We start from the raw sequence: 24,944 nt of genomic DNA, 5'->3' as shown, positions 1-24,944 counted from the left end.
TTTTTTTCTGATTGACTAATAATTCTGTGTCAACTCAACCAGGGGTGCCTGGCTAAAACTTATGATTGTCTTCACATTTATTTTAATGTTTGTGCTGAAAGAAATGCAATATATATATATATATATATATGAAGTGCCATGGATGATTTTTTTTAGTTATTGTAAGTTGAAAAATGAGAAAATGGCTTCTTCATTAAAACAAAAACAAAAAACAAGAATTCAACTTGATTTTGTTTTTCATTCAGGGGTAGAAAAATGAATAAACTATTTGATGATATGATATGATATAATACCTTATTGTCAGACAACATCTGACATTGTTCTTGCATAATTAGCATCTTTGTTTATAACAACAGCAAACACTAAACCTCGACACACACTTAATCCACCTTCTCAATATTGTGGATTTCTACTTAAGCGATTAATTCAACTAAGATATCCTGATACACTAAAGAGGGTTTCAGACTCACTTTGTTGACTCCTCGGGACTCTGTACCTCCGGTTTGATGGTAATAATTCAAACTCGGTATGAAGAACGTGATTAGGGTCAGAAACTATATTATTAGCCAGCCTTAGCAGATTGTTATAATAAGCGGACTCATAAAGCTTCTCAAGCGACTTCTCAAATCTGGTCAAAAAGATGCTCAATTCATTCCCAAAACAAAGTTCATTATCAATTACAATAGATTTGTTTGAAGATGAATATGTCAATATTAGATCTGTGCATGAACCATCCCCGTTAGAGTGATTGTTTGATGTGGAAAAGATGAATTGTAGTTTCAGTAACTGCGTTAAGAATCGGTCCTGCTGAGGAACAACTAATGCCAGTCACAGGCCGTCCACAGTAATTCAGTTTAATCTCAATAATCCCTGTGCATGGATGGACAATTCTGGGAGAGTGTCAATAGATTAACGATACAGAACAAGATTTTAGATTAAAATTAAATTCGAATCTATAATGAATTGTCTCTTACCTATAAAAAGCCAGACTGCTGCTATTTGTGTGAACAGCATATTTGTGAATTTACCTGTAAAGTCGTTTTGGCAAGGTTATGGTCATTTACTGGGATTGCTGCGTAAAAAGGAGCTAATGTTTATCTTTTCTATAGATTGTACAATCAAACGTATTTGCACCCGCGGCCCATGAAACACGATGGGTGATGATCTAGAAATCGCCGTTGTTGGCATTGGATGCAGTTTTCCTGGAGGTAACCTTTAACAGTTCACAGCGTCTCATTATTCGTTCGTGCCATGATTTTAGCTTTAATAGTATTCACCTTTAATGTTGTGATCTATTTTAGGTGAGGGACTTGAAAACTTCTGGCGAGTCCTGCTTCATGGAGAGAACTGTGCAGTTCAGATCCCAAACGACAGGTTTAATCTCTCTCAATGGTACGATCCGGATGAGAGTAAGGCAGGGAAGACCCACACAGCTAAAGCAGCATTCATCAATGGGTAAGTCTTCAGTTCATTAACCCTCTCACACAGAACTTATGATGTGTCCACTTATGGTGGTCAAGTTCAACAATGGTAAACATGTAATAGAATGAGGACGTCCCATGAGAAGAGGCAATGCCCCTACTGTGGCACTACTGTATACTCAAGAGGACTTCTAGGTCACTAAGATCAAATCACAAACAACCCTAATGCTGTTGCTGCAATCCACCCAAAGACACTACACAATACTGAGGCAATAGCCATAATTAATGTATCTTTAATTTAAAAAAAATTGTCAGATTGCCTGTGGTAGTTGTTTTTACGAGTTCACACTATCAAATGATCAAATAGAGTAACAAATATAAGCATATTGGCAGTGTGGGCAGTAGCGAGCTACAAGTAGCGACGCTACTAGCTTAAAGAGGGGGGGGGGGGTGAAACACTCCTCAATCTCATGTCAATCTTGAGTACCTATAGAGTAGTACTGCATCCTTCATATCTCTTAAAAGTCTTTAGTTTTATTATATTTATAAAAGAAATATGGGCTGTACCGAGTCTTTCCGAAAAAAAAAACAAAAGCCCGTGTGGGCGGAGCTAAAGAATGACGAGGCGTATCGTGTGGGCGGAGCTAAAGAATGACGAGGCGTATCGTGTGGGCAGGGCTAAAGAATGACGAGGCGTATCGTGTGGGCGGAGCTAAAGAATGATGAGGCGTATCGTGTGGGCGGGGCTAAAGAATGACGAGGCGTATCGTGTGGGCGGAGCTAAAGAATCATGAGGCGTATCGTGTAGGCGGGGCTAAAGAATGACGAGGCGTATCGTGTGGGCGGAGCTAAAGAATCACGAGGCGTATCGTGTAGGCGGGGCTAAAGAATGAAGAGGCGTATCGTGTGGGCGGAGCTAAAGAATGACGAGGCGTATCGTGTGGGCGGAGCTAAAGAATGATGAGGCGTATCGTGTGGGCGGGGCTAAAGAATGACGAGGCGTATCGTGTGGGCGGAGCTAAAGAATCACGAGGCGTATCGTGTAGGCGGGGCTAAAGAATGAAGAGGCGTATCGTGTGGGCGGAGCTAAAGAATGACGAGGCGTATCGTGTGGGCGGAGCTAAAGAATGACGAGGCGTATCGTGTGGGCGGAGCTAAAGAATGACGAGGCGTATCGTGTGGGCGGGGCTAAAGAATGACGAGGCGTATCGTGTGGGCGGAGCTAAAGAATGACGAGGCGTATCGTTCGGGCGGAGCTAAAGAATGACGAGGCGTATCGTGTGGGCGGAGCTAAAGAATCATGAGGCGTATCGTGTGGGCGGAGCTAAAGAATGACGAGGCGTATCGTTCGGGCGGAGCTAAAGAATGACGAGGCGTATCGTGTGGGCGGAGCTAAAGAATGACGAGGCGTATCCTGTGGGCGGAGCTAAAGAATCACGAGGCGTATCGTGTGGGCGGAGCTAAAGAATGATGAGGCGTATCCTGTGGGCGGAGCTAAAGAATCACGAGGCGTATCGTGTGGGCGGAGCTAAAGAATGACGAGGCGTATCGTGTGGGCGGAGCTAAAGAATGATGAGGCATATCGTGTTGGTGGGGCTAAAGAATGACGTATCGTGTGGGTGAAGCTAAAGAATGATGAGGCGTATCGTGTGGGCGAAGCTAAAGAATGACGAGGCGTATCGTGTGGGCGGGGCTAAAGAATGACGAGGCGTATCGTGTGGGCGGAGCTAAAGAATGACGAGGCGTATCGTTCGGGCGGAGCTAAAGAATGACGAGGCGTATCGTGTGGGCGGAGCTAAAGAATCATGAGGCGTATCGTGTAGGCGGGGCTAAAGAATGACGAGGCGTATCGTGTGGGCGAAGCTAAAGAATGACGAGGCGTATCGTGTGGGCAGGGCTAAAGAATGACGAGGCGTATCGTGTGGGCGGAGCTAAAGAATGATGAGGCGTATCGTGTGGGCGGGGCTAAAGAATGACGAGGCGTATCATGTGGGCGGAGCTAAAGAATCATGAGGCGTATCGTGTAGGCGGGGCTAAAGAATGACGAGGCGTATCGTGTGGGCGGAGCTAAAGAATGACGAGGCGTATCGTGTGGGCGAAGCTAAAGAATGATGAGGCGTATCGTGTGGGCGGAGCTAAAGAATGATGAGGCGTATCGTGTGGGCGGGGCTAAAGAATGACGAGGCGTATCGTGTGGGCGGAGCTAAAGAATCATGAGGCGTATCGTGTAGGCGGGGCTAAAGAATGACGAGGCGTATCGTGTGGGCGGAGCTAAAGAATGACGAGGCGTATCGTGTGGGCGAAGCTAAAGAATGATGAGGCGTATCGTGTGGGCGGAGCTAAAGAATGACGAGGCGTATCGTGTGGGCGGAGCTAAAGAATGACGAGGCGTATCGTTCGGGCGGAGCTAAAGAATGACGAGGCGTATCGTGTGGGCGGAGCTAAAGAATGACGAGGCGTATCGTGTGGGCGGGGCTGAAGAATGACGAGGCGTATCGTGTGGGCGGAGCTAAAGAATGACGAGGCGTATCGTGTGGGCGGAGCTAAAGAATGACGAGGCGTATCGTGTGGGCGAAGCTAAAGAATGATGAGGCGTATCGTGTGGGCGGAGCTAAAGAATGACGAGGCGTATCGTGTGGGCGGGGCTAAAGAATGACGAGGCGTATCGTGTGGGCGGAGCTAAAGAATGACGAGGCGTATCGTGTGGGCGGGGCAAAAGAATGATGAGGCGTATCATGTGGGCGGGGCTAAAGAATGACGAGGCGTATCGTGTGGGCGGAGCTAAAGAATGACGAGGCGTATCGTTCGGGCGGAGCTAAAGAATGACGAGGCGTATCGTGTGGGCGGAGCTAAAGAATGACGAGGCGTATCGTGTGGGCGGGGCTAAAGAATGACGAGGCGTATCGTGTGGGCGGAGCTAAAGAATGACGAGGCGTATCGTGTGGGCGGAGCTAAAGAATGACGAGGCGTATCGTGTGGGCGAAGCTAAAGAATGATGAGGCGTATAGTGTGGGCGGAGCTAAAGAATGACGAGGCGTATAGTGTGGGCGGAGCTAAAGAATGATGAGGCGTATCGTGTGGGCGAAGCTAAAGAATGATGAGGCGTATCGTGTGGGCGAAGCTAAAGAATGATGAGGCGTATCGTGTGGGCGGAGCTAAAGAATGACGAGGCGTATCGTGTGGGCGGAGCTAAAGAATGATGAGGCGTATCGTGTTGGCGTAGCTAAAGAATGACGAGGCGTATCGTGTGGGCGGAGCTAAAGAATGACGAGGCATATCGTGAGATGGCTGAGACGACCGCGCGCCATCAGACAGAGAGCAAGACTGATATTTATTGAACGCAGACCGAACCTCGCAAAAGACTTTTAAAAATGCCGGTTGAACTAAAATGCTGCGTGAGCTCAACCAATCAGCATGTTCAGCGCCCAAGTCCCGCCCTCGAAAGTTCCTGAACTTTGAAAAAGTTCTACCTCGCGAGCAGGGCCATTTGGAGGGGGAAATATTTACCCGGAACTTCATTTAGACCCTGGTTCCTGCGGTCTAAACACACGAAGTACCACCCAAAGTTCCTAGTTCCTTGGTAAAGTTCCTGTGGTGGAAACGGGGCTAAAGTGGAGGAGGAGAAGGAAGGTACCATCTGTGACTGCTTTGGTGGTCTCTGCTCTGCTGGTCCCAGTTCCGGTGGATTCCGTTCTGGTGGACCAACTTCCGGTGGTCCGTGTTCTGCTGGTCCGCGTTCCAGTGGATCATGTTCCGGTGGTCCCAGTTCCGGTGGATCATTTTCCGGTGGTCCCAGTTCCGGTGGATCATGTTCCATGGTTGTCCTTGTTCCGGTGGATCGTGTTCCAGGGTTGTCCCAGTTCTGGTGGTCCCAGTTCTGGTGGATCGTGTTCCAGGGTTGTCCCAGTTCTGGTGGATCGTGTTCCAGGGTTGTCCCAATTCCGGTGGTCCCAGTTCCAGTGGATCGTGTTCCAGGGTTGTCCTAGTTCCGGTGGTCCCAGTTCCGGTGGGTCGTGTTCCAGGGTTGTCCCAGTTCCGGTGGTCCCAGTTCCGGTGGATCGTGTTCCAGGGTTGTCCTAGTTCCGGTGGTCCCAGTTCTGGTGGATCGTGTTCCAGGGTTGTCCCAGTTCCAGGGGACCCAGTTCCAGTGGATCGTGTTCCAGGGTTGTCCTAGTTCTGGTGGTCCCAGTTCCGGTGGATCGTGCTCCAGGGTTGTCCCAGTTCCGGTGGTCCCAGTTCCAGTGGATCATGTTCCAGGGTTGTCCCAGTTCCGGTGGTCCCAGTTCAAGCGGATCGTTTTCCAGGGTTGTCCCAGTTCCGGTGGTCCCAGTTCCGGTGGATCATGTTCCAGGGTTGTCCCAGTTCCAGTGGTCCCAGTTCCAGTGGATCGTGTTCCAGGGTTGTCCCAGTTCCGGTGGATCATGTTCCAGGGTTGTCCTAGTTCCGGTGGTCCCAGTTCCGGTGGATCATGTTCCAGGGTTGTCCTAGTTCTGGTGGTCCCAGTTCCAGTGGATCGTGTTCCAGGGTTGTCCTAGTTCCGGTGGTTCCAGTTCCGGTGGATCATGTTCCAGGGTTGTCCTAGTTCCGGTGGTCCCAGTTCCAGTGGATCGTGTTCCAGGGTTGTCCCAGTTCCGGTGGATCGTGTTCCAGGATTGTCCTAGTTCTGGCTGTCCCAGTTCCAGTGGATGGTGTTCCAGGGTTGTCCCAGTTCTGGTGGTCCCAGTTCCAGTGGATCATGTTCCAAGGTTGTCCTAGTTCACGTGGTCCCAGTTCTGGTGAATCGTGTTCCAGGGTTGTCCTAGTTCCGGTGGATCGTGTTCCAGGGTTGTCCCCGTTCCGGTGGTCCCAGTTCCAGTGGATTGTGTTCCAGGGTTGTCCCAGTTCCGGTGGTCCCAGTTCCAGTGGATTATGTTCCAGGGTGTTTCCAGTTCTGGTGGTCCCAGTTCTGGTGGATCATGTACCAGGGTTGTCCCAGTTCCGGTGGTCCCAGTTCTGGTGGATCGTGTTCCAGGGTTGGCCCAGTTCTGGATTGAGGATTTTCAGGAAAAAAATGTTTCCCTGTTAGAATGTATTAAGGGGTGTGTTAGGAAGGGTTTTTATAGGATGGTAAAAATAGGCCCCTGGAGTTCCCAAATATTAGTGGGCTATGCATACCCTTCCGATAGGCCTCCTCTTATGTTAGAGTCATCAGGTTTATGTAGTGGGTAGTGCCAATCTTTAGAAGTTAACAGGTTGATTTTATTATATGAAAAACAGACATTTCTGTTTGAGCGTGAGATGGCTTCCTCCCCATCCGGAACTATCCTACTGAGGCCACCACTCTGTCAAGCTCCAGGTAGAACTACAACATCAAGCATTTGGCCCTCCTCAGGCCTCTTTGATAGCCACCTTATACTAGAGCAACAGTTCTCACATTAGAGAGTCGTTTTGAGATTATAGCTCTGAACTTCAATCATGTTATATTTGTGGCCCTCAAGGGGTAGCCTCGATATCTGCTAGCTCTGCAAACAGTTTTGCATTCAAGTAATTAGGCCATAATAGGCCTCCTTGAAGTCGGCTCCCTAACGAGTTGGATGCTGAGCGTTGTCAAGGCGTTAAGAATCACATTGTAGACTCCCATGGAGCATCTCTGATTCTAGCCCAGAGCCTAGTCAATACTTATCAGTTTGAGCATAGTGTTCCAAACTGTATCTGAGGATTGCTTCAAATGAATACGTGGCTCCCTAAGTCTAGTCATAAGGTCTAAGTACTCTCACATAGCCTCCCTGTTAGATCAGCAATAGAGCTGGAGGCACTCTTCCTATTATGGTCCCTTTTAGAGTGTCCAGCCTCCAGTGCTTTGAAGGAATGCTTTGAAGCACTGTGTATATCCATGATCGATTAGAGTTTCTCCCCTCGTTTGCAATGATTCGTTTTTTTAAAAGGGAAAACTTGGTCAGACAAATAAAAATGTGAAAGTCTTTTTGGAAAACTGGGACACCATGTCGTCTGGAATAAAGAGGAGAAGGACAACCCAAGTTGTTATCAGTGCTCAGTTCAGAAGCTGCATCTCTGATGGTATCAGGTTGCATGAGTGTGTGTGGCATGGGCAGCTTACACATCTGGAAAGGCACCATCAATGCTGAAAGGTATATCCAAGTTCTAGAACAACATATGCTCCCATCCAGACGGCGTCTCTTTCAGGGAAGACCTTGCATTTTCCAACATGACAAATGCCAGACCACATACTGCATCAATTACAACATCAGGGCTGCGTAGAAGAAGCATGTGGGCACTGAAATTGCCAGCCTGCAGTCCAGATCTTTCACCCATAGAAAACATTTGGTGCATCATAAAGAGGAAGATGCGACAAAGAAGACCTAAGAGAGTTGCGCAACTATAAGCCTGTATTAGACAAGAATGGGACAATATTCCTATTCCTATACTTGAGCAACTTGTCTCCTCAGTCCCCAGATGTTTGCAGCCTGTTTTAAAAAGAAGAGGGGATGCAGCACAGGAGTAAACATGGCCTTTTCCCAACTTTTGTTGTGTTAACACAACTTGTGCCAACTTGTTGATGCCATGAAATTTAAAATCAACATATTTTTTCCCTTAAAATTATACATTTTCTCAGTTTAAACACTTGATATGTCATCTGCGTTGTATTCTGAATTAAATATTGAAATGTAAAACTTCCACATCATTGGATTCTGTTTTTATTCACAATTTGTACATTGTCCCAACTTTTTTGGAATTGGGTTTGTAAGTCTGCACGTTTCTTGAACAGCACTTATAGTCAAGTCAAATTAACTTTGTTTATTTAGTGCTTTTTACAATACGGTTTGCTTCAAAGCAGCTTTACAGTGATAACAGGAAAATAATGCAATAAAGTTTGTGACTAGAAGAAAGTAGCATCAATTAAATGTCAAAAGCCAAAAGCCACAACGGCTAAAAAATTAAAAATAAATACAAATTAATAAAATGTAGGATGGTTCATGCTCTTAATCTTCTGGTATTTGTGCATTATCATTTATTTATTTGTAAAGCTCGGAATATATATGTATCTATGTATGTATGTATGTGCTTGTTTGTTCTTCAGTGCTATAATTGTGGATGAGGTTGTTAACCAGGTTCTTATGGCAATAAGTAAATAAATAATTTAACTTTTATTTTATGTAGATTCAATGAGTTTGACCACAAGTTCTTCGGCATCACTGAAGCTGAAACAATCAGCATGGACCCTCAACACAAACTTCTGTTGCAGTGCACCTACAGAGCCCTAGAGGATTCTGGGATACCAATGGAAAAAGCCAGTGGAACAAGAACAGGAGTATTTTTGGGTAACACATGAGCTATTTTAAATATTTTAAATGTTGTCTTTTAAATACTAGTGAAAATGTATATGGGTAACTGCATTTACCTTCGGAGCAACCTCTGGTTAAAATACGTTGCTAAATAGCACATCAATTCTAACAGTAATTCCCTTGTTCACAAAAGGTGATGCATCGTTCCCTGAATGAAGGAAATGGGGACGTTACATCAGTGACTGACGGAATGGGGTTTCGCTTAGAAGCCAATTGACTTTCAATTCTACAAAACGAGCCAATGGCATGAGAATGCCATGGGCGTGCGGAATTTGCATAGCGCAACTCCGCTTCACCTCCTGGGCATAAAAGGAGCCATGTGGCAATCTCATATTATGTTACCTGTTGAGGAGGAGAGGCTGTGCACCCCGGCCGTACCAGCGGAACAGCGGTTGTGGTTGTGAGGATGTAACATGTCGATTCCCTTCCTTCAGGGAACGAGGTTTACATATGTAACTGAGACATTCCCCTTCAGTCAGTACCCATCTGAGCCTGCCCATAACTGGCTATTTGGAGTGAGTACACAAGAGGACACTGGCTCTACACAGAGATTATAGAATCTTGCAAAAGTTCTTGCCTGAAGCTCAACAAATGTCATTCCTGAACCTGGTGTGCTAGGACAATAGTGTCCATGATCCAGTGGGACAACCACTGCTTTGAGAGAGCTTTCCCTTTCTGCTGCCCTCCGTAGAGACAAGGAGCTGGTCTGAGGTCCTGAACCACCGTGTCCTGTCAACGTAGGCACGAAGGGTGTGTATTGGACAGAGCAGTGGCAATTCTGGGTCTGTCTCTGCCAAGGCAGGGTTAGAAAGTAATTGGGGGCTGACTAATGCTTTCAGCATGGACCACCCCTTAGAAACAATCATCCAAGTGCTCGGAGATGAACGAGGGTTCCACTCAAGCCTGATGCTCTCAGGCAATGCTGAGGCTCCCGAGGGAGGCAACACAGCTGAATCCTCATCTCCAGAGAAATCCAGCCCACCTTGTGATGCAGCAACCATCATGGCATCATAAGCCGGCGCCCCGAATGAAAAACTGAGCCCAGTCCGGAAAACACCAGCATCCTCATCTGGCAACACTATGGGTTGCAATGCGCTAGAGGGGTGTATGGACCGAGGAAGAATTGTTGGATCATTCCACACCATAACCCTCAGATCTCAGATCTCTCTGACCTCTGCCAAAGTATCCTCTCTTTTGGAGGAGATAGATTGGGGTGGGATAGAGGGGACTCTACCTCCTAGATGGTCATAGAGTCTTAATCGCCTGGTCATAGAGTCTGTGATGGGCATGTTCCCGCAATGGGAAAATGCGTCATCCATGAACACTCTCTCGATGTACACTGGGCCCAAGCATGTGATACAGCGATGAAGCCCTTCAAACGAACAAATCATGCAGGCGCACCCAGATACACACAGGCAAAAAATCTTGAAAAAGATGTGCCACTTGTAGTTCTTTTAGAGAGGAGTTTTTCTCTGCAGAATGCTGAAGCACCCAGAGAGAACACACGCTGATCAGACAGGAATGCGGAGCTCGCTGGATCATTGATTGATTCACTGATTCATAATAACCATTTGAATCTTTATTTGAGGTTAAAACACAAACAAGGAAGAGAAGACAATGCTGAATAAAGACATAGTTTTTGTTATTTTTGGACTCAAATGTATTTTGGACGCTTCAAGAGACTCTAATTAACCCACTGATGTCTCATATGGACTACTTTGATGATGTTTTTATTCCCTTTCTGGACATGGACAGTATAGTGTAAATACACTTGCATACGCTCTCGGACAAAATATAAAATATCTTAAACTTTGTGTGAAGATAAACAGAGGTCTTATGGGTGTGGAATGACATTAGGGTCATTAATGACATCAATTTAATTTTTGGGTGAACTAACCCTTTAATCCGATTATGCCTAATAAGTTGACAATAAACATGGTCATGTAAACGCGGTAATCCGTTTTCTTTTATCAGAGTAAGCTCATAAACGGCGTAAGAATAAACCGGTCGGGACAGGTAGTTTTTTACCTCTTACCACGATTTCACACAGCATTTAAATGCATTAACCTGCTTTCTATCGGCTTACTGAAGTGTGCATCTGTAATAGGTGACAAAAACGCAAACTTACAGCAGATTTAAATGCATCCAGAGAGAGCGAGCTAGCGTTTTGCACGGAATAAAGTCATATATCAAAAACGCAGACTCTTTTAAGACCCAGAACATTGTAAAGATGTGTTCTCTTCTCATGCAGCAGAAGTACAAGAGGTTCAGTCAAAACACTGCATCTGGAACTGCATGAGGGATAATATGAGCCGTAAATCTCCCGCTGACACGGTGCAAGCTTTATTTAAAATCACAACTGACGTAACATTTGAAAAACAATCAGACACAAATATTATTATTTTTGACGTCACTACAAGGGGGAAAAAACGGTTTATAAATAAAATAATGTAAACGCATTGTCAGTTTACTGGTTTGCATGTAAACGGGGAAAACGTCTCAGGTTACGTATGTAACCCTAGTTCCCTGAGGGAACGAGACACTGCGTCGAAACGCTGTGAGAACGCCTCTGCGTTAATGCGTCGTGAAGCGCCTGTAGAACCATTCCATCGGAAAAAAGATTGATCGTCGGCGTGATGACGTCATCGACCGGAAGCTATAAAGCGTCCGTGAAAACAAACAGGAACTAACTTCTGATAAAGCCTGAAGTAAGTGATCACGGACACGCCGGGAGTATGGCAAAGCGACGCAGCGTCTCGTTCCCTCAGGGAACTAGGGTTACATACGTAACCTGAGACATTCCCTTTCGGGGAACTCGAGCTGCGTCGAAACGCTGTGAGAACGCTTATACCCACATCGCCATAGGACCAAGTGTCTCGTATGTGTGAAGCCGAAGCGCACACGGTTACGAGAGTACCTGCGCCCCAACAGTAGATGCCAGGTCTAGTTCGTAGAACCTGACGAAGGTTAGTGGAGACAACCATCCGGCCGCATTGCAAATATCATGGAGGGAAGCCCCCGACTAAAGTGCTTTCAAAGCAGCCATACCCCTGGTAGAATGCGCCCGGACAGCCAGTGGAGACGGCTGCCCGGCCGCCTCATAAGCAAGTGAAATGGCCTCGACCACCCACTTGCTCATCCTCTGCTTAGATACAGGGGCCCCTTTCTTAGGGGGCCCGAAACAGACAAATAACTGATCAGTCTTTCTCCACAGGGCAGCTCTGTGGACACATTTGAGATTCTTCGGAATGAAAAGTGCATTATAAATAAAATCTATTATTATTATTATTATTATTATATGTATCCAACGCCCTAACAGGGCACAGCAGATTTAGTCTTTCCTGGTCTGACGTCGAGAAAGGAGGAGGACAGAAGGCTTGAAGAGTAATGGGGCCCCGTGGGCTCGTAGGAACCTTGGGGACATAACCCGGCCTGGGATGCAGAAAGGCTTTCACCATCCCAGGCGCAAACTCTAAACATGAGGGCCCTACAGACAGGGACTGGATATCTCCTATTCTTTTGAGAGATGAAATGGCCGAAAGAAAGATGGTTTTTAGGGTGAGGAACTTGTCCGAAACCTCCTCTAAAGGTTCGAACGGTGGCCCCGACAAGCCCCTCAAGACAATGGCCAAGTCCCATGCTGGGCCTCAACCTCAAAGTGCCACGGAGGAAGCGTGTAACCAGAGGGTGTCTTCCCAAAGACACTCCACCGAAAGGGACGTGGAAGGCACCCAAGGCCGCCACGTACACCTTTATTGTGGAGGGGGTCAACCCTGCCGAGAACCTTGCCTGCAGGAACTCCAGCACTGTACCAACCGGGTAGTTAACTGGGTCCCACTGGCGTTCTCTGCACCATGCTGAGAAAAGTTTCCATTTCAGAGCGTACAGCTTCCTCGTGGATGGAGCTCTGGAGTGAAGGATGGTCTCTACGACCTCGGCCGAGAGACCTTCCTCAATGAGCCTAGCCCCCTCAGAGGCCAGGCCCATAGTTTCCACATCTCCGGGCGTGGGTGCAGGAATCTCCCGCCCGCCTGAGAGAGTAGATCCCTCCTGGTCGGAATCTCCATCGGAGAGCCTTCCAGGAGAGATATTAGGTCCGAAAACCACACTCTGGTCGGCCAGTACGGAGCCACTAGAAGTACCTGGGCCCCGTCCCGGTGTACCCTCTCCAGAACTCCTGGAAGCAAGACAATCGGGGGGAAGGCGTACAGGGGTAGCCTCGGCCACTCCTGTACCATGGCATCCAACCCCAGCGGGGCTGGATGGGTCAGAGAAAACCACTGCGGGCAGTGAGAATTCTCCGCCGAAGCAAATAGGTCTATTTCTGCTCTCCCATATACCTTCCATAGGAGCTCCACCACCTCTGGGTGGAGTCTCCATTCCCCGGGCCTCAGCCCCTGCCTCGACAGGCTGTCTGCTTCCTGATTCAGGACCCCCGGGATATATACTGCTCTGATTGACAGCAATTTCCCTTGGGCCCACAGGAGGATCCGATGTGCCAATTTGTCCAACGGACGGGACCTCAGACCCCCCTGATGATTTATATAGGCGACCACCGATGTGTTGTCTGACCTGACTAGCACATGGTGGCCCCTGAGGTCGGGCAGGAACTGTTTCAATGCAAGAAACACTGCGAGCATCTCTAGCCGATTTATGTGCCAGTGCCGCTGATGTTCCTGCCATAGACCCTGGGATGAGCGACCACTCATGGTCGCCCCCCAGCCCGTGAGAGAGGCATCTGTCGTTAGCGTTACACAACGAACATGAGCCCCTAACACGGGACCCTGAGATAAAACCCCCGGGTTTTTCCACATGACCAGAGCACGTAGGCATCGCCGCGTGACTGTGATCGTGCGGAGCGGATTTCCCCTCGGGGAGAATCCCTTTGTTTTGAGCCACCACTGCAGTGGCCTCATGTACAGTAGGCCAAGAGGTATAACGTTGGACGCTGCTGCCATGAGACCTAACAGTTTCTGGAACTGTTTCACAGTGACGGCCCGGCCTAGCTTCTGTTCTTTGACTGCTGCCAGGATCGATGCTATGCGTGTTGGCGATAATTGCGCCCGCATTATTACCGAGTCCCAGTTCACACCTAGAAAAGTGGTTCTCTGAGCCGGAGAAAGCACACTCTTCTTGGCGTTCAGCCTCAACCCCAACTTCGACATATGCGCGAGAACAGCATCTCGATTCTGAACCGCCATCTGCTCTGTATTCGCTAGAATCAGCCAGTCGTCGATATAATTCAGTATGCGGATGCCCTGCAGACGCAACGGCGCCAGAGCTGCATCCACACACTTGGTGAATGTGCGGGGTGACAGTGCTAGACCGAAAGGAAGTACTCGATATTGGTATGCCTCTCCCCCGAAGGCAAAGCTGAGGAACTTCCTGTGATGTGGAAGGATGGAGACATGAAAATACGCATCTTTGCGGTCTATGGTGACAAACCAATCCTCTAGTTTGATCTGCGACACAATCTGTCTGAGTGTGAGCATCTTGAACTTGAGCTTGGCCACCGAGCGATTTAGTAGACGCAGATCTAATATCGGGCGTAAGCCCCCATCCTTCTTCGGCACGATGAAGTAACGGCTGTAAAACCCAGACTCCCTGCTGGGAGGGGGAACCCTCTCTATAGCCCCTTTTTGCAGGAGTGTCTGTACTTCCTGTGCCATTACCAGAGCCTGCTCCGGGCCCACCTCTGTAGGTAGGACACCGCTGAAAGGAGGTGGCCGACTTTTGAATTGAATGGCGTACCCCCTTTCGATTATCTGCAGGACCCAATGAGATATATTTGATAGACGTTTCCACTCGTCTAGAAAATCTACTAAGGGAACCAGCCTCTCGAGGCTGGCCTCTGGTGTACTTTAGCAACAAGCACAGTGCCCTGAAGCGGCAGACCGGCAGGGAACGACTGACTTGACTGCTCGGGGGCCCCCCTAAGGAGGCGCGGACCACCCTCGGGTGGCCCGCGGAGACCGACTGCGCCCCGGCATTGCGGCGGGGTTGGCAGCGGGTACCGTTGGCAGGGGTAAACACCGTTTCCCTACGGGGGGAACCACCCTCAGCGTCCTGACGCTTCTGGCGTCAGGAACGCTTCAACGAGGCCTTCTTGGCGATCAGGACTGTCCTCAGATCAGCCCTGCCCCTCGAAGGCCTCGTCTGAGAGCGCCGCCCCTCGTCCCCGCGCTGAGGGGGAGTTCGGGTAGCGACGCTCTGCTTCTGTTTTGCCCTGTGCGAGGCGCTCGTACTCGGTTTGGGCTGCTTGATGTCAGCAGCAGCCCCAGGGACCTGGACACGGAGAGGGAGGAACTGCTTGAGCGCCGCAGCTCGCTTTTTCGACTCCTGGAACCTCTCGGTGACAGTATGGACTGCGTCACCGAAGAGGCCTCCAGGAGAAAGCGGCGCATCAAGCAGGAAAGCTTTCTCCCTCTCTTTGATGTCAGTGGGGTTCAACCATAAGTGCCTCTCCGTGGCCACCAAGGCTGCCATAGAGCGGCCAACACATCTGGCCGTCTCTTTGGTGGCCCGGAGAGCTAAATCCGCAGATGTCCATAATTCGGCTACTATATCTCCCCCCACGACATCACTACTGTCCAAATCCCTCAGCAGGTCAGCCTGATATGCCTGCACGATAGCCATAGTGTGCAGGCATGCAGCAGCTTGACCCGCTGCCGAGTACGCTTTGCCCACCAGCGCCGACGTTGTTTTAAGAGGTCTGGTGGGCAAAGTCGGGGCCTTAAGGGACGATGCCGAGGAAGGCGAGAGATGGCTCGCGAGCGTCTCTTCAACCTTTGGCATCGCCCCATAACCGTACTGTTTCAGCCCGGCGATGTTACTGTAGACCGAAGTCTGCGGGCTGAAAACACGATACGATGCCGGTCTCTTCCATGATCTTGCCACCTCAGTGTGCAAATCATGGAAGAACGGCAGGCCCCGTCGCTGAGGTTCTGAAGCGCGAGAAGGCAGGAATCTCTCATCTAGCTTGCTTACACGCTTTCTTCCTGCCTCATATCTCTCAGCTGGCCAGTCGATGTTAAGCCTGGCCACAGCTCGCGTCAGAACCTCAACGAGCTCCTCGCATGCAGGGGACTGAAGTGGCGAGTCTTCAGTCTCGATGCTTTCAATGTCCACCTCCTCAGAGCTGGACAATTGAAGCACCGGCGACTCTCTCGGGGGGGAAGAAACCGCCATGCGTGCTTCCATGCCCCGAGAAGAGCCGCTGGATGGTGCAGGTGAGGGCAGAGATAAGGCAGCGCCCGTCTCTAACCCCTCTGCAACATCCAATTGTGATCCCCACGACTGCAGCCTCCGCTCCGCTCCGCCTCGGCGGCAGCGGGACCAGAGCCGCGGGGAACACGAGCCGAGGCACCCTCCTCAAAGAGTGCCCGGCGGGAGCGCAGCGTTCTCAGCGGTAACTTTTCACAATGCTCGCAAGCAGCCCCCTCGAGGGCTGCCTGGGCATGCTGCGCTCCCAAGCAGGCTACACAAAGAGAGTATGTATCCCCACTCGTGATGTAACGTGGGCAGGGATGAACACACCTCTTAAAACTGCTTTCACTCGCCATAATTCTCTATCTATTTTATTTTCTCTTTGTTTTGTTAATAAATATGAAATATTTAACAAAAAGGGTGGAAAAACAGGGGGGGCAGTGGCTCATGCAGGTTGTCTACAAACCAGAAGGTTGGTGGTTCAATCCCCGGTTCCACTTGACCAAGTGTCGAAGTGTCCATGAGCGAGACACCTAACCCCAGCTGCTCCCGACGAGCTGGATGGCGCCTTACATGGCTGACATCGCCGTCGGTGTATGAATGGGTGAATGTGAGGCAAAAATGTAAAGCACTTTGGATAAAAGCGCTATATAAATGCAGTCCATTTACCATTTACCAATAAATGCAGTCCATTTACCAAAAACTCTTCAATAGACAGACAAAAACACCAAATAGACAGACAGGTTCACACAGATCGCTTGCTGAAGGCTCAGAAGCTAGTTCCTGTTTGTTTTCACGGACGCTTTATAGCTTCCGGTCGATGACGTCATCACGCCGACGATCGATCTTTTTTCCGATGGAATGGTTCTACAGGCGCTTCACGACGCATTAACGCAGAGGCGTTCTCACAGCGTTTCGACGCAGCTCGAGTTCCCCGAAAGGGAACTGATTATTTCAATAAGCAGGTTTTTGTGAGTTATCAGCTTACTGGTGTGCATGTAAACACACCCACTGACGTAACTCGTAGTGGACTGAAAGGGAACTAACTTATCTGTCTAATCACTCTGTCTCCTCTCCACCAATCAGCTGGTGTGTGGTGGGCGTTCTGGCACAAAATGGCTGCCGTCGCATCATCCAGGTGGGTGCTGCACATTGGTGGTGGTTGAGGAGATTCCCCCCTTCTATATGTAAAGCGCTTTGGGTGTCTAGAAAAGCGCTATATAAATGTAATGAATTATTATTATTATTATTATTATCATGACCTCCATATGTGCACACGTACTTTAATTTATTTGTGTCACAGCACAAACAGCACACAAGGTGGCTACAGGTAAGGGCTGGTAACATAAATGTTGCTTGTCCAAGCCCTGTAACTACTGATGCCTTGAGCAAGGCACTTAACCTCAGGGTGCACTGTAATAAGTACAGTAAGTGGCAACGGATCAAAGCATATCACCAGCTAACAAGTCTAACATGTTTTTTCTTTGCTTGTTTTTTAGGCCTAATGAACAGAGACTTTGAGCTGGCAAATGTGAGGAATAATCCAAAATGCATCGACCATACCAATAGCACTGGCTCTGCTATGAGCATAGCTGCCAACCGCATCTCATACATATTCAACTTCACTGGTCCCTCACTGTCCATTGACTGTGCCTGCTCCTCATCTCTCGTCGCCCTTCACTTAGCTTGTCAAGCCATAAAACAAGGTAGACTTCAAAAAACCCTGTGGATCAAATTAATTGCACATTTAAAGATGATGGTCCATATACTATATTTTGTATGTGTATCAATATACACTCTGGTGCAAAAGACAGATGTTTCATGAATGTTTTTCTGTATGCCATTAGAAATATACATTTTAGATTGTAATCTTACTGTAATTACTGTTGCAACTTCAAGATGCATGGAACAACCTATCGGCAAATCTTATTCTGTGCAAATGTATCTAGTAAAAAAAATGATGTGCCTTAGTAAAAATTGTGATGAAGCATGACAAGCTATAGCTCCCTTTTCCTATTTTTTTTTAAATTTATCAAATACATTATCAGCCATTAGGCACCCCTACCCACCTAAGTTGTGTGGTTATCTGTATTCCTCTCAACAGGAGATTGTGACATGGCCTTGTGTGGCGGTGTCAGCTGTATATTGGAGCCGACTATTTTTGTGGCTCTTTCAAAGGCAAAAATGATCTCCTCTGATGGAATGAGTAAATCTTTCAGCAGCAAAGCAGATGGATATGGCAGAGGTGAAGGATGCGGGGTCGTTCTACTAAAGCCTTTGAAAAAAGTAAATAAAAATATTGTCTCATATAAACATTGCACTATGACAGCACTGTACCTAATGATAAACTACTGTAGGAAACACTAATATATTTTCTGTATTTTGATAGGCTTTTGAAGACCATGATCATATTTGGGGTATCATTAGTAAAACTGCAGTAAATCAAGATGGCCACACCATTAGTCCAATCACCAAACCCTCCATGGTACAGCAGGAGGAGCTGCTTAGAAAAATCTACTCAACAGAGACTGACCTGACTAGTGTCCAGTACATTGAGGCTCATGGGCCTGGGACTCCAATTGGAGATCCAATAGAGGCAGGTAGCATCTCAAAAGTCATTGCTAAAGCAAGACCTCAGAAGTCAGGCCCACTCATCATTGGTTCTGTTAAGAGCAATATTGGACACACAGAATCTGCCGCAGGTGTTGCTGGGCTCATAAAGGTTTTCTTGATGATGCAGCATGAAACTATTGTGCCATCATTGTTCTATTCCATTGAAAACTCTAGCATAGATGTTAAATCTCTCAATATCAAAATCCCCACTAAAGCAGAAAAATGGATCAGTGACTGCAGAGCAGGGAGGTCAGCAGGAATCAATAACTTTGGGTTTGGAGGAACAAATGCACATGCAATTGTCAGACAATATGTACAGTCAAAAAAGCCAAAAGCTCAGCTGATTTGCAAATCCCATCAGTATTTTGTGGTCTCTGCAGCCTCAGAAAAATCCATGAAAAACATTATTGCAGATACAGCAGAACAGATCAGAGTAGGGAAAATATCAGATCTTCAGTCTTTACTGTACACATCCGCATGTAGAAGAAGTCACTTAAAACACAAATACAGGAAAGTATTTCAAACATCATCATTGGCAGATCTGAAAGAGAAACTTACTGCTGCTGTGGAGAAAAGGCTTGTACCGTCAAAGACAGACTCCAAGCTAGTTTTTGTGTTTTGTGGCAATGGTGTTACATATCAGGGTATGTGCAAGCAGCTCCTAAAACAAGAAACAGTTTTCAGAGATGAAATTGTGAAGATTGAAAATCTGTTGCAAAGCTATAGAAGTTTGAATCTGATAGAGATGCTGGAAAATGAATCTGAGAAAAGCACAGAGCCGTCTGATCCAAAGATTGTCCAGCCTCTTCTGTTTGCGATTCAGGTTGCTGTTGTTAACCTTCTGAAACACTGGGGCATCAGTCCTGATGCTGTTTTGGGACACTCTATTGGAGAAGTTGCTGCGGCTCATTGTTCTGGTTTGCTGTCACTTGAAGATGCAGTGAAAGTCATCCACTATCGCAGTTCTTTCCAAAGCACTGTGCCAGGTGGGAAGATGCTGGTAGTCAGTAATATGGCTGTTTCTGAAGTCTTGAAAATTCTTCCATCTTATTCCGGAAGGGTTTGCCTGGCTGCTTATAACAGCCCTCAGTCATGCACCCTTTCAGGAGATGCAGATGACATTGACAGGTTGCAACAGAATTTGAGCAACTCACCCAGAGGAAAAGATTTGTTCCTCCACATTTTAGAAGTACCTGCAGCATACCACAGTCACAAGATGGATCCCATTTTATCCAAAGTGGAACACAGTATAGGCTCATTGCAGGCACATCACATGGAGACAGAATTGTTCTCAACAGTGACAGGTGTTAGTGTGTGTTCCTCAGATTTTATTACTGGTGAATACTGGGCAAAGAATATCAGAGAACCAGTTGAATTTGAACAAGCTGTAAAGTCTGCAGCTAAAAACAAAAGAAGTGTGGTATTTGTTGAAATTGGCCCAAGAAGATCTTTGCAGAGGTATATATCTGAGACTCTGGGAAATGACTTCACTGTGATTCCCTCAGTGCAGCCTGATAAAGATCACGAGACAATGCTTGCAGCTGTTTCCAAACTGTTTGAGCTTGGGGTCAAAGTGGACTGGGAAATGTTCTACAAAGGTTTCGAGACTGAACCAATTCCCTACCCACGATACCAGTTTGATGATGTGAAAAGAGATGTCTTCACTTCTCACTTGCAGTATATCAGTCCCACTGGAAACCATCCAGTAGTTACACAAATGGGTTCAGACAGTTCAGTGTTCAGCTGTGATTTATCCTCTGAATCAGTGGCCTTCCTGCAGCACCACAAGCACAGAGGGGTTGCCATCTTTCCTGGGGCATTTTATGCAGAGTTGGGTTTAACAGCTTACATGGCATACACAAAACCTAAGGTTCCACTAAGTTCTCTGCAGCTCAGCATAACATTCCAGAGTCCATATGTTTTCACCCAGAATGCCCCAGATATACATGTACAGCTGAATCGTTCTGACCATTTGGCTGATAACACATGTAACTTCAAAATACAGTCTACTTCTGCAGTCTATGCATTTGGCACAGTAGAAGCTAAACCAGGTAGAACTCCTGAAGAACAGATAATTTCATTGGACTGTATTTCCAAAAGATGCACATCCCACATGACTTCTGAAGAACTCTACAAACTTTTAGGTCAAGCAGGATTTGAGTATGGGTCTGTCTTCAGAAATACTGTAGATGTTTATTGTGGGGGAGAATTTAGAGAGGCTATATCTTTTGTGAAGGTCCCAAAGGAATTACTGCCTCAATTACATGACTATCACCTTCACCCTGTGGTCTTGGATTACGTTGTGCAACTTTTTCCTGCAACTATAAGGGATGTATCATCAAGACCCCTATATCCTGTGCAAATAGGAAGCCTGAGTGTATTTGAACCATTGCAAGAGGAGATGGTTGCATATCTGAGAGCAGTACATGTGGGAGAAGATGATGTTGTCATTTGTGGCTGCTTAGCCAACAAACAGGGTAGGGTGTTAATTGAACTTAAGCATATGAAGATCAGAATGCTAGGAAGTCATTCCCAAGTAGTCAAGGAGTACTTCTTCCACAACAGTTTCAGTAGCATCTCTGAAGTTGCCACGTTTGACACACCGATTAAGGCACTGGTCTTTTCTGACCAGGTAGGCATTTCTAAAGATTTGCAACAGTACTTGGACCCAACATCTAGATATGTGTCTTCATTAAGTGGTAACATAGTGCTAGACGATGGATTTGAACTGCTTTTGTCAAAACTGAACATTTCAAATGTAAAGAAAAACTTCCAGGAAATTTTGTTCATGTGGGGTGATGCAGACCTAACCTCTCTCCAATCAGAGAAGGTCTTAGGCAGTATGGCGTGGTGTTGTGAGATTTTCCGAAAGCTTGTCAGCTATCTGAAGGAAATTAATTACCCAGGCGGTATCAGAGTGATAACCTATAGGTGCTCTGAGAGCTTAGTGGACCACATAAACCCTGGGTTTGTTCTGTCAGGAATGATAAGAGCATGTGCAGCTGAGTTGCCAGAACTTTCCTTCCAGCTGATTGATGTAGGGTCTGCTACTTTAGAAGACATCAAAGCTTTGGTTCAGGTCATCAGATCATACCCCTGTAACAAATATCCAGAGCTAGTAGTGAATGAGGGAAAAGTGATCAAACCTGAAATCACCCGCACACCTCTGCCAACCATAGCAATCTCTTCGAGAAACATCCACATGCTGGATGAAGAAGTCTTCATCTTGCAGACATCCGACCCATATAGAATGACAAAAGTATCTGCAACTCCAATGGATAATTCCATTGAACTGATTCAAGGAAAAAATATTGAGCTTCATCTCAGTAAAATCTGTGTTCATTCATCAGATTACTTTCCAGTCAGCATTTCTGACCTGAATTATGGTCAGACATTGTATTGGAATAAGCACACAAATGAAAACCATAAGCTCTTAGCCCTTGACTTCAGTGGCACCGTCACAGCTGTGGGTAAAGATGTCAGCCAATTTAAAGTTGGGGATCGCGTTGTGGCTTGTTACCCTGTGGCTGCCACCACTAAAGTAGTTATCCCAGCAGCTGTTTGCTGCAAAGCAAAAATGCTTACATTCCTGAATGATGTGCCTTGTGTCTCTTATTTGGTATTGGCTTGGGAGATCTTGCATGAGACTTTACCCAAATCTAAACAGAAATGGAAATTGGGCATTTTCTCCAGTGTTCCTGACTCAGCTTTGATGAATGTGTTAATTGCTACTGCAAACAGATCAGGTTGGGATGTCAGAGTGAGCACGCAGGCCGATCAGCTGTCTTGTGATTTTAGTGAGGTTGTGGGAGCTGTTCTTCTTCCTCCTTATAATGTACAAACAGCTAAACTAGCTAGCAGTGTTAGAGGCATCAAAGACGTTGTTCTTGTCTATGACAACCAGACAGAATTTCCATTCAATACAACAACATTCCAAGGTACAAATGAGGAAGTCCGCTTCCATGCCCTCCTCATATCCCAAATAATGCAAAAAGGGTCTCTGAAAATGCAAATGCCACATGTCTACCGTTGGCTGAATTACATGAATTTGGACAGAACATCATTGTCTTTGGAATCGACAGCTATTCAAAGAGTGACATCTCAAGACACTGATCTTCTGTCTGTAAAAGGATCTGAATCATACTTCAGATGCCAGATCCTACCCATTATAGCCCTGAACAGTGAAGGCAAGAACCAGCTGTCTGACATTCCAGTGATGCCTAAACACAGTCTATTCAAGAAAAATGCTGTCTATATTGTCACAGGCGGTCTAACGGGGTTGGGCTTTGAGACAGTAAAGTTCATTGCTCAGAAAGGAGGAAGAAACATCGTCATTCTGTCTAGGAGTAATCCAAACCCTCAGATGCAACAAGAGATAAGTCAGATCAGTAGCCAATGGGGTTCTGTCATTAAGTCTCTGCCGTGTGATGTTTCTGTATCTGAGCAAGTGGACCAGACAATTGTTAATATTGGAAAACTATTTCCATCCAGTCCAATCAAAGGGGTATTTCACAGCGCAGTTGTTCTGCATGATGGGCTGATTGACCATCTTGACAAAACTCTTTATGAGAAAGTCATGAGGCCAAAAGTAAACGGAGTGATTAACCTTCACCGTTCTACCATCCAGTGCAATCTGGATTACTTTGTGTGCTATTCTTCTATCTCTGCCTTCATTGGCAGTGCCTCACAAACAAATTATGCTGCAGCTAATACATTCATGGACACTTTCTGTCAGTACCGCAGAAACATTGGGCTTTCTGGACAGTCCATTAATTGGGGGGCTTTGAATCTTGGTCTTCTGCTGAACAAAGGCCATATCCAGAGATTTCTGGAGGCAAAGGGAATCATGCTTTTGGAGATTCCAGAAATCCATCAAAGTCTTGAGCAGTGCCTCTTGATCAACAAACCTCAACAGGTTGTATGCAGGTTCAATTTGAAACACAGCCTGAATAACATCCTCAGTCAGAACAAATCACTGAACATACGCTTGTTCAAAATAGCAGAGGAAGCCATCATTAAAGCTGGAGTGTTCATATCTAGACCTGAGCAACCCAAGATATCATCCTCCCCACGTGACTATCTGAGGCCCATGATTAGTGAAGCGACTGGGGTTGAGATGGATGAGCTGAATGATGATGTTCATTTTTTTGATATAGGCATTGACTCGGTGTTAGCCATGACTCTGCAGAATCGTATCTTCAGTGATAGAAGTGTGAATGTCCCTCTCGTGATTCTGCTGGATCCAAATAGCACACTGGCAACTCTCATTAAAATCCTGGAGGATAACTGTGTAGGCGGATATCAGAGTAAAGAAGAGAGCAATTCCACATATGATTTGTAATTTGTATTTCTCTAAAGCAGTCTTGTTGTAGCCTCAAAACAAGGGCTTTCTTCTTTAGATGTGAAATGGGGTATAGTTAGGACTGTAGTACTTCATTTAATAATACAATTAACTCAAGTCTAGTATAAAGGGTATTATTGGCAGATATATTAATATGACAAAATGTCCCTCCAGTCTATAAAAATATTAAACATAAATAAAAATAACCCGAATAAAACTCTAACTCTTATTATTCTGTGAACTGCACTTCAGTTTGTAAATTGCTTTCTATGCATTTTGTTTTTAAATGTACGTGCTGATGATGATTAAGATTAAAAAATGTATTTAAATAAATTCATCGAAATTATTTTAAGTTGGATCAGAGGTAGCATAATATCAATATCTCATTTTGTGCAATTGATTCAACATTTGCTTTGTAAAATAGTTCTTGTAAAATAGTTAGTGAAAACATCATACATATATTTACGATTGTCATTGTAGACAGCATTTATACAGCCTTCTGCATAAAAAAACATTATGTATTTTTAAATTACTAGAAATCCTACCAATAATATTGTTTGGATAAATGTATTTATTAAAATGTATTAAGGATTTCATTTAATATTTGCTGTGATCATTTTTATCAGTAAAACTGCAATGAAAGGTGTAAATGAGTAATAAACAGTGTTGTGATTAGGAATTGGATGTGACTGTAATAGTAAATTATGTATATTCAGCAACCTTGTTGCCCAAGGAAAATGTCTGATGAATTAAGAAATGTAATGCAGAAAGTCATCTCTTTTATTTACATTTTCATTATTCTATTTATCACACAGCTCTCCATTTACCTAATTCTGATTTGCCATTGCATTATGCTTTCAGATATTTTTATATAACGATGCTAAACAATATATTTCTGTCACCTTCCTGCACATTTTTCATTTGTGATCTGTTGTCATGGCTAATTATTATCACATGTACCTTTTCCTCATTATCACATTTGTCAGCGCTACAATCAAGATCCAATAAAATCTTCCTGCA

General features: G+C 46.1%; 1 protein-coding gene across 1 annotated transcript in view; it reads left to right on the top strand.

The window, feature by feature from the left end:
• Positions 1-24,944, top strand: part of LOC137046751 (mycocerosic acid synthase-like polyketide synthase) — a 25,645-nt gene extending 701 nt beyond the window's left edge. Inside the window, exons 2-7 of the mRNA XM_067424134.1 lie at positions 1,110-1,208; positions 1,302-1,455; positions 8,580-8,740; positions 17,470-17,676; positions 18,075-18,256; positions 18,360-24,944. Coding sequence (XP_067280235.1) covers positions 1,154-1,208; positions 1,302-1,455; positions 8,580-8,740; positions 17,470-17,676; positions 18,075-18,256; positions 18,360-23,924 — 6,324 coding nt within the window. The 5' untranslated portion in view covers positions 1,110-1,153 and the 3' untranslated portion in view covers positions 23,925-24,944. The remainder of the gene's footprint in view (positions 1-1,109; positions 1,209-1,301; positions 1,456-8,579; positions 8,741-17,469; positions 17,677-18,074; positions 18,257-18,359) is intronic.

This window comes from Pseudorasbora parva, chromosome 18, assembly GCF_024679245.1.
Source record: "Pseudorasbora parva isolate DD20220531a chromosome 18, ASM2467924v1, whole genome shotgun sequence".
NCBI classification, from domain to species: domain Eukaryota; kingdom Metazoa; phylum Chordata; class Actinopteri; order Cypriniformes; family Gobionidae; genus Pseudorasbora; species Pseudorasbora parva.
This window is presented reverse-complemented; position numbering and strand designations above follow the sequence as displayed.